Raw genomic sequence first — 10,826 nt, forward strand, 5'->3', positions numbered from 1 at the left:
ACGGGTTTATGCGTCTGTCTGTCCACAGATGTACATCCAAACCACCACGCTGACCATCTCTGTGAGCCTGAGTGCCTCCGTGTCTCTGGGGATGCTGTACATGCCCAAGGTGTACGTGGTGCTCTTCCACCCGGAGCAGAACGTGCCCAAGCGAACGCGTAGCCTCAAAGCCGTGGTCACCGCCGCCACCATGTCCAACAAGTTCAACCCCAAGGCCAGCCTGAGACCCAACGGAGAAGCCAAAACCGAGCTGTGCGAAAGTCTGGAAACGCAATGTAAGAATTATTGGAGGGTGGGAGATTTTGGTGAAGAAGAGGCTCTGGGCGTGCGTGCGTGTTTGTGTGCATGCGTGTGTGTGTGTGCATGCGTGTGTGTGTGTGTGCATGCGTGTGTGTGTGGCTGTGTGCACGTGTGCTTGTCCTTCAAGCACTATAAATCAAAGAAACAAAGTGTAGAGTATAAAATCATTACTTATTGGCCAATGCACGCCATGTTATTTTACACTTGAGTGAATTTAGGAAATTAGCTGCCATTGTTCATTTTATATATATAAAAAAGAAAGACGGAAAGAATGAAAAAGCAAAATGAAAGTGGAATTTGTTTGTGGCTCAGGGGAAGTCACCAATTTCTATGTCATCTTGTACTCTAATGATGTTAGATAATTCACTGTATTTACACATTCCCATGGCAACACAACATTTCTGTGTTTTGTTCTTTCTGGTGTCTGTCTGTCTGTCACCCCTTCTCTATATCTCTCTTTCTCTCAAATATATTCCAGCACTGTTTAAACAAACTAAATAATAATCAAGGGGGAAATGATGCCCTTTCTTAACCAGCTAAACCTCTCTTGGTGCATGCTAATCCTAATTTCAATAGCAACTAGAAAAAGTGCTCCTCTAAGCACAGGTCTCTGCCAGGTCAGGTAGGTTATTGTGGCCTCCTGGTGGTGCTATATGTAGCTTTTAGCGTAGGTTCAATAAGGAAGATCTTAACAACGCTTTCATTCGGCCTTTCAGCACTATCATGGCTCATCATTATCTGTTCTCAAATCCCAGCTCTTTGCAGCAGCCAATCAGGTGATTCGACTCAGCCTTTAAATATCTCTGCCTCTGACACTTTGCCATTCTCCTTTCAGTCTGCAACAAGCAACCCACCTCCACCCCCAACCCACCTCCATCCCCTCCATCCCCATCCCCAAGTGTTGAGAAGGAAGGAGGTTCAGCTGCCACCACCAGCGTCTAGACTTCAATGCTCCAATGGGGGGGTTCTCCCTATTAACACATTGGCTGCTGGGCTATTCTGCCAGGCCTATTTGTGTGGTGCTATGGACTTTACATTGAAGGAAAAACAAATTTCGGGGCCCACAGCAAAATGTTCTCTTATAGCGAGAATCACACTGCATACATAAAAAGAAAGCCTTTGATTTTACCATCTTCCATTCTGGAGATATTGACCTTTTTGTAACACCTGCTTTTCCCTATACTCTGCTGTCTTGAACAGACAGCAGAGTAACACAAATAATATCCTATACATACTATACACAGAATGAAAGCCCTGAATGTGTACTTTTAGGAGGAAAACAGTACACATTGATCTCATTTACAGTTTGTCAGTAATTGGAAACTGACTGCATGAAACTGACTGCATGTTACTTGGAGAGAGACGCAAGGAAGTGCCTTGTGGAAAAGGATGATCGTAAAATACGCGGAGCACGTCTGAAGGGTATATAGACCTATTGTATAAGGATCGGGCATTCGTGGAATGAGCAACACAGATAAATGTGTGGGTAGCGCCCCCAAAACATTTGCCAAAATGGCAAGTGGATGGTATTCACCCTTGCCACAACAGCTTGGTTTGGTATGGAACAGTAGCTCTCTCACTGGCAAGACAGAACTTGTCATCATTAAAGGCAATCTCAATGCAGTGAGATTTTGGAGCCAGTAGCGATCCCATATCTTCAGAATCTGGGACCTAACGCCATCCTGTGGCTGAAAGTGCAATCATCCAATCCACTAAGCAACTCAAAGCAAGGGTTGGTATACATATTTTTGGGGACGCTACCCACCCGCTTAGCTGTGTTGCTCATTCCACGAATGCCCTATCCTTACAATCTATACAGACTATACCTCGTTGTATGTACAGGTGACAACGATCAACGATTAAAATGATATAAAACATATAGTTTTATACAGTATATAGTATATACAGTATATATTTTTTTAAATGGTATATTTTTTTAGATTTTATTACACAATACTTACTCTGATCTTTTTCAATCCTATATGCTACCTGACAAAATAATAAACCAAAGTACGAAAAAAACTAAAACTAAGCATTTCACCAAAATAAAAAATAAAAATAAACTAGCAAACCAGCTCTAAAAACGAACTAAAACTAACTGAATTAGAATAAAAAAAAGTCAAAACTAACTATAAAACTAAACTATAATGAAAAAACCAAAACTATATTATAACCTTGGTTGGCATCCATACGGACGGTGCAGATGGTGTTTAGGCAGTTCATCATGTTTTTTCAGAGAGACAGACCCCCCCATCTCGCAAGGTCCTCCTCCTCGGGAGAAACAGGAGGGGAGGGGGGAATCGAGTGTTGTGGTGTTTTTTATCACGTGAGCGGGACTAAGTAGTGATGACAGGGGGGTGGTTCTTCATTGTCCGGGTGGGTAAAAAGATGAATGAACTGCTCTGCTCAACTTACTGCTTTGTATCAATGACTCTCCAACTCCCACAGGGAAACCGAGGCATCCGGTGCTTTTTATAAGTTTCGGGTTGATGACGTTACCGGATCTTTGAAGATGCGATCGGAGCTACTTTATATATTGTCCGGGCACATAGAAAGATGAATGAAAGTATTCAATAAAAAAGTGCTATAAACGTATAGATACGCCGTTCGCACCAGACGCATGGCTGACGTATGACGTATTCATACGCACTGCGCAAATGATGTGTTAAAAGCTAATCTTATTCAATAAATGCAATTGGAGTCTAATGGCCAAAATAATGCTCTGCCATAATTTTGCCATTTTGCTAAACTGCTGCCAAATCTCTCCTTGCTAAACTGCTGCCAAAAACTTTCCAATAAACATTCGCTTATTCCATATTGGTGTGTTCTCTCCTTTATTGAAATTAGGCCAATGTGAAAAGGGTGCCATGTCACCCTTCTTACGCCTTTGATGGCAATTGGCTGTTTAAATTCATGATTTGAGGCATATTGTTCCATAACAGTATATAACAGTGGTGCTATAACAGGCCAATGTGAAAAAGGTGGGATTTATTTCTCAGCCTAGTAGGAATGTATGTGCAAAATAGTCGTAAATTGAATGCTGCGTTCATGATTTGAGGCATTTTGTTCAAAACGGGCCAATCCTACAAACATTGGAAGCCAATGTTAGCCAATTAGGATGGAATATGAAATATTGGACAGATGCTGGTCAAAGATTTTTTTCCTCTAGGGAGTGTGCATGCAAAATTGTACACAAAATGGTGCAGTTATACAGTAGGTAAGTTATAGCGCCACCATGAGGCAGATTTTTCAATTTCCAAGTGGCATTTCGTCCTCGGCCTAGTGGGAATGTACGTGCAAAAATCCACGTAAATTGCACACTGCGTTCATTTGATTTGATTTGTTCAAAGCAGACCACGTCTGCAAACTTTGGTATAATCGGACAGATGTCACATGACTATAGAGTATAGAGACAGTGTGTACTGATTTGCGTGATGTATGGATAAAATCTGTAGGAGTAATATAAAAAGATGTGTTTTGTAAAAATCGGACAGGGGCGGAAACATATTCTCCGTCACGCTATCGCCTGCTGGAGACAATAAAGATGCTTTGCTGCTTCTGTATCACTGACAGTCTCTGGATTTACACATCTGCTGTAAATAATGACTTCAGCAATTGAGTCAGCAGATATTACTCAGGTGACATCCAAAACACTCCCTCAGCTCGCATTGGGCAGAGAAAGGGACTAAATCTCTCCGGTCTCACGGTCTGTTAACATAGATACACTGTAGACTCCCTATAGCCTAAGGTTAGAGTTACAAATTATGCATGCTAAAAGTATTGCATATTTTCTTCTGAATTTCCTTTTCCAATAAATAATAGTTAAGAATCACCCCTGTCATAAAAATGAAGTTACTGACTTTGCTGTTGATAGCATAAATTGTAACTGGGTTAGTTGATAATGCTATTTGGGGTTCTCTTTCCTGATTTGATGAAAAAGGTAACCAACCTGAAAGTACATTTTAGTTTACTAAAGAGACCACTGTTACTGAACACTCTATAGCAATCAATTACTATCAGAATATAGAGCTTTAACTTTTTAACTTAAATAATCACTTACAGCACCTTTAACTCTGAGGTATTCAAATGGACCCAGATTTTACACTCCCTACAATGTGCACAATGTGCTTACTATATCCTATTCCTTTATGGGGATAAAGGAATAGGATATAGTAATCACATTGTGCACATTGTAGGGAGTGTAAAATCTGTATTTCCTAGTAGGCTATAACCTATAATTGTTTAGGGTTATCAGGGGCTTTTGTCACAATAAACATTAAGGGGGCAAAGACACAGATTTGATAGTCAGCCTCAATTTATCCTGATGGGGAACACTGTTTACGCTGGCTGTGCAGCACATGAGTATTTGAAAAAGCACCATTTGTCATTGTCATCTCCAGCGTGGACACATGGCTTGATGAAATTGAAAAATTCTTGTCTGGGCCAAGTCCCCCACAGCCTGAATCTGGTGGCGATATGTCAGGATTTATCTGCTACACCTCAGCGAATCAGCTAACATGGTCTAGGGAGACGAGTGCATGCAGCAGGGAGGTTTGCCGGCTTTACTGAGAGCCTCTCTACTAGTGCCGGCTATATTGTGGGGGGAAATATGTCCAGAGAGCTATATGTCTTCCTGGGAATAATTAGCATTCCATGCTACACTGCAGCAGGAGCTCTATACAACATTTTTCAACATATTTACAGCCCTGGTGTTTTATCTTACACTTTGTTGCCAAGAGGAAAAGTGAGTCAAATAAAGAATGCTCGTACAGTATTAGCCCAGGGCAACATTTATACATCCTCTAATCTTACTTATCTTGTAGTTTGCAATGGATCACCTTGACTCTCACGAATCACGGCGATCCTGTCCTGATGATCCACTGTCCATTCGTCTCTTTCAGCTTTCCCAACAAAGCAAACATACATCAGCTACAGCAACCATGCAATCTAAGGGGAAGGCCAAGGCCATCGCCATTGTCCAGTAATGCCGCTGGATGGTGATGGAGGTGTGCAACACCGCTGTGGAATTTGAAGCCGGCAGGATGGCACTGGCACGTAGCATGAGAGCGAATCAGAGGGGATTTTCCAAAAGAAAAGGCATGGGTGACGTGATCACACGGGAAGAAGGACCCCTAGGGGACTGTAACAGTCACAGTGTAATTGTAACGCTCCATCTTCTCTCAGGCGAACACTTGGAAGGTCAGGGGCTGGGATGGAGCGTGACTTTTGAGTGTTTACATTGTAGCCATGATCTCACACAGACTCCTCTCCTCATCTTGAGCAGTTCTGGCTGACATCCAACGAAAATCAAGAAAACATTCAGGTGTGCTCAGTGTTTTGTCTGCCATGTTGTTAAGAATAATTACTTGTGAAATCCTTGAGGCATCAGGAGGGATTAATCAACACGAAAAACAAACAAAAAAAGGCATGAAAAAACATGGTCCATGAGATTTCCAAAAGGGGTTTATGTTTTATGTTTTCTTTTTCCTTTCTTATATTTGTCAGTGTATTCCAGTTATATGGATTATATGTGGCTGGAAATGATAGTCATTTCAACAATGCAAGGTATCTGTATCAGACATGTTATATTTTAGTTTTTCCTCAAACAGGTCTCTGTTGAGTTGGCAAAAAATACAATGACTACATCTATTTAAAAAATATTATTTCTTTGCTGATTTTGAGCATGCCAGTTTGAACATCCTGTGTTGTGTTGTTAAAAAAAACTAAAGAAATCTTTGGAATGCGTTCAAACTTTGTTACAGTGTTGTTACAATTGTTTGGGCCTGAGCCTGTCGTACGTTAAATCCAGATTTTTCAAATGGTGAAGGTCTAGTAAGTGATATAATTATGAATTATTATTATTTTGTTTTATTGTTTGTGCTAAAGTGAGGCCATCATTTGTATTACCAGCTAGCAGTGACAGCCTGTCACTGCCCTCTGCGTCTGTGCTTTGATACGTATGGTGGCTCAAGGCTAAAATGAATAGTATCTGTAAGCCTGGAAAGCCCACTTAAACTGTCCAACTGTCCCACCAACTACCTGCCCCACCCCCTCCCAAACCCATCCACCCATATCACTGCCATTAGCCATCCTCTTGGTCACACATAAAGCCAATTTTACACTTTGTCATAATGTGTCGCTCCCCGAAGATAACGGAATTTGGTAGAATATCAGCTATTTTCAACGAGCAATGCTGTCGGACGACAAACGTGTAAATTAGGCTCAAGGGTAAAGCATAGATATACAGCAGATAGATATATTAGAGCAGGGAATTAAGACAAAGTATACCCCTGGGAGCAGATCATGCAATATATGCTTCTGAGGGTGATACCCGTAATGGACTAGAGCGATTGAAGATGCTCACGATTACAAATGTCCTCTTCAAGGTGGTCTTCGTGTTTCAGAGGAGGTGCCAGTATAGAGTTGTAAGGCTTGTCACGAATGAAAGTCTAATTGTAAATGGATGCATTATCTTTGTCAATCATTTCTCAGCTCGCTCAACAGATTACTAGATGGGCGGCAGCAGTATACAAGCACTCTAAAGTCTTGGGGAAAATATTGTGGGTCATTTGTGTCGTGGATTTATTGCTGCTTCTCATGCCTCCCTCTTACTTTCAACACCATTTGTGTTGCAGAATAAAATGTGAGTGCTGATCAATTAAATGGAAAGTTAATGTATGTTATTAAATAGATTGATGATGTCTGCTTTATGTCCTGACATATCCTAAAAAAGGGGGAAAATATACAAAAAGTAACAGTGCCTGGCTATCTGAATATGTATTTGTAAAACCTCATGAAAACTAATGAAGTGTGTGGAGCATGTTCAGTTTTTTATACAAAATTTTATTTCTATTAAAAATGTTTTGAAACGTCAATGTCCTACTTTTTCATTTTTTTATGTGATGTGGGGAATGCTGTTATAGTCTCCTTTCAAGAATGTCTTAAAACTAAAATACATCGCATGGATGCACCTGAGACGTATCCATGGGCGGAGCTTGAGGGGGTTCAGGGGGTGCACTGCACCCCCTGGCAAAAAAAAAAAAAAACATTTTTTTTTTTTTTACTTAACTTCTGACTGTAGTTTGTAATCATCTCTCTTGTCATGATATGATGACTCGCTGTAGTGCATGTGTGTATGTGTGTGAGCTGCTGTACTACCTAAATAACTCATTTTTAGGGGTTAGGGCATTGTAAAAACGCTAAAATAAAGGTCAAAAAAATCGCACGCGCACGCTTTGCATGCGCGCGGGTGTCGTTGGCCAAGCAGTCGCACCCCCAGGCGTCAAGTTCAAGCTCCGCCTATGGACGTATCCTCAGTGATGTATCCGGGTTTGTATCAGGATCAGTATCAGGATCAGGATGTATCGGGATGTATCAGGGTTTCGGGTCTCGCAACATCATACCCCTCACTCAGGTGACCCAGTGATCAAGTCCCGACTTACGTCCCAGTAGCTACCCCCGATCAGTCCCATTAGGGAAAGACCAGGGCCACACAATCCGATGCTCCGGAACTACTCTGCCGGAACTGGAAGTGAGAGGAACTGGCGCGTGGACGGACTAGGCTCTGTGGGTTGATTCCTGTCTGTGCCCCTCCTCACCAGGTCCATTCCTGCCAGGGGGGCAGTCAGCCAGATATTTCGTGAAGCCTCTTTTGAAATCGGGACTTCCTGAAAGTTCATATAATGGCCTGTTGTGGCGCTGGACTGGACCCAAAAAGCCCCATAGCTCCATAGAGGCCCATGTATTTGGGCCCAACTTCACCTAGACTGTATTACCTTAATAAACATGGTCATGAATACTTTCTGCTTCCAGTCACTAGTTTAAAGTCTCATTTCTAATGTCATAATATTCTTTTTGGAAAATAAATTACCATAAAGTCGCGTATGTTCTGAGGGGCGTGGCTACCGTTACAGTCTATGATCGGGATCCCCCACCCACTCGAGTCAAAATAAAAACCAACGGAGAAGAAGGGGGGAAGTCCCGCCTCGTTGTCTGGGCCAGCCAATGGCCAGCTGGACCAGAACGGATCAAGAAAGATGGCGACTTACAGTGCATTAGAGTGCAAGGAATTTCAGGCTTCATTTTACGTTCATGTTAGACCCGGGGAACACTTTGTCCATATTTTTTACAGTCTATGATTCCTGCTCTCACGAAGTCCAGAACCTGTGCGTCGTTTCAAGAATGTCTTAATACTTGGAACAAACTTTTACTTTTCACAAACAGAAAGAAAAGCACATTTTGCAAAGGTTTACAACTATAATTACTTTAATGTATAGGCCTACTGCAAAAAGAATAGAGGATTATGCAATACTGGTCTTAGTACTGTAATTATCTGTGTGTGTGTGTGTGTGTGTGTGTGTGTGTGTGTGTGTGTGTGTGTGTGTGTGTGTGTGTGTGTGTGTGTGTGTGTGTGTGTGGGCTTGCTACAAATCTGTCAGCTTTTACCAGAAAAGACAATGGCTGTCATCTTATGAATAAGGTGTTGATGCAATTGCTGTGATAATAACATCTGAAGGACAAAGAATTGGTGCAGGGGAACATGAAATTATTTCAAATGAATGGTTAGCCTGGAGTTTAAACCAAGGCCCCTGCTTTCAGTCTGCTTACAGCATCTATAATTTCCTCCATGCCCTGTGATACTGTGAACCCGCCCCTCAACACCTGCTGAAAGCTGTTATATTGCAGACATGTTAAATGCATGCCCGAGTACAACACCTACTGTACAGTATACTGTAGATGTGGTGCTCACAATGGCAACATGACGTGTCTTCCTTCTATACAGTTTCATATTAAATGAATCATCATGGGGTTTACTTGTCACTCACTGCAGGTACAAGCAGAGACTATGAATAATAAAAAGAATAAGAATAAGAAAAAATAAATGTATAAAAAGTGCAGTGATGAGAATGGCGGTGGCTCAGGGTTAGAGTGCCTGGATGGTAACCGTAAGGTTGCCAGTTCAAACCCAGGCTCCCCCAGAGTTACTGTCGAAGTGTCCTTGAGCAAGACACTGAACCCCTGGATGGCGCTGTTCACTAACCTATGGGTCATCCTTGGTTTTCGGGGTTACTGGGACACCACCACACATACGTTGTCGATCACATGACCGGAACTGCAAGGCAGATGGCTTCTTTGTTGGGTGACAAATAATATTATCACACGAAAAGATGAAATTACCTACGTAGGTTCCATCCTGGAGGCAAATCTTTCCGGTGATAAAAATGGCCACCAACGTAATCAAAAAAGTCAACCAAAGAACAAGATTCCTATACAAGATCTCCTCACTGGTCAACAAAAACACCCTGAAGACCCTTACAGCCACAGGAGCCGCCCCTCGTACAAGGTTTCTTCGACTATGCATGCACCTCAGCACCTCAAAGGCCCTTAAAACAAGGCTCCAGAAAGATTTTTTTCTTTTCTTTGCTGTCACCCCAGTCAGTGCCAACGTGGTGTGTGCACTACTGCACTTCAAATATGCACAAACTCTACTAAACTATTTACATTATGGGAAACCAAAATACCTGGGACAGCATACTTCCTAGACTCTTCTTCCTCCTGCATGGCTGATGGCTCCCAAACTGTGGAATATAGGCCTACTCCCCATTGCAGTCTGAACTGCTGGCTCACTCACAATTTCCACCGTAATCTGAAACTCACCTCTTCAGAGTTCAGACTCCACCTCACCCCTTAGCAGATCACTCCCTGTACCACTTCTTTCCAATTTCTCTCTAATGCTTGTGACTGACCAAGATATAGCAGACTTACAGACATATTGGTCACTCGTTCTCATATTTGGTTTCATAGTGTTTTCTTTTTCTTGACCACAAATGTAATTTAGATAGCTAAGGTGCATTGTTTACCACGTTACCTGATAAACTAGTTTCTTGAGGTACTACTCTGTCTCACATTCTATATTGTAGAATGTGATTGTTTATTGTAAGTCGCTAAACTTGTTTGCTAAAGTACTGCAGTGATGAAGAAGTGATGAATCTGGCAGTGCATAAAAGGCTCAGACCACACATCACACAGCATCCTCATCAACTAGGTAGGCCTACTTGAATTCCTCCCAACTACAGGTATAATGAAAAAGGTAGGTGGCGACAGTAGGCTGTTCTGAAAGCTGACAGTATACCCAAAAATTAAGAATTGTTAGGACAAGTTAAGATTGTTAAGCAGTGTAACAGCAAAGTGCACAAATAAACTGTGTGTGTGTGTGTGTGTGTGTGTGTGTGTGTGTGTGTGTGTGGGGGGGGGGGGGGGGGGGAATCAATGCAATGTACTCGGCTGTGTAATTGCAGATAGGGTGATACAATTGAGGTTGAGAGCTTATACCGTATACCCACACAAGCCTTAATGACTTCTGTATGAGCTTATGACAGTATAAAGAGGCCACTACATCTAGATGATGTGATGATATGATGTGAAGGCAAAGCTAGACAATCAACGTGCGATAATGAACGGCTGACTATGGCAGTCTCACATCTAGATACAAACCACACGATCACATGACGTGATCCCTTGCCTTC

General features: G+C 42.1%; 1 protein-coding gene across 1 annotated transcript in view; it reads left to right on the forward strand.

Moving 5' to 3' along the window:
* Positions 1 to 1,876, forward strand: part of LOC310863042 (metabotropic glutamate receptor 4-like) — a 184,974-nt gene extending 183,098 nt beyond the window's left edge. The window contains exons 10-11 of the mRNA XM_083771166.1: positions 29 to 275; positions 1,136 to 1,876. Of these exons, the coding sequence (XP_083627292.1) occupies positions 29 to 275; positions 1,136 to 1,242 (354 nt within the window). The 3' untranslated portion in view covers positions 1,243 to 1,876. The remainder of the gene's footprint in view (positions 1 to 28; positions 276 to 1,135) is intronic.
* Positions 1,877 to 10,826: the final 8,950 nt, after the last annotated feature.

Source organism: Protomyctophum parallelum (assembly GCF_964188405.1).
Source record: "Protomyctophum parallelum genome assembly, chromosome: 8".
NCBI lineage: Eukaryota > Metazoa > Chordata > Actinopteri > Myctophiformes > Myctophidae > Protomyctophum > Protomyctophum parallelum.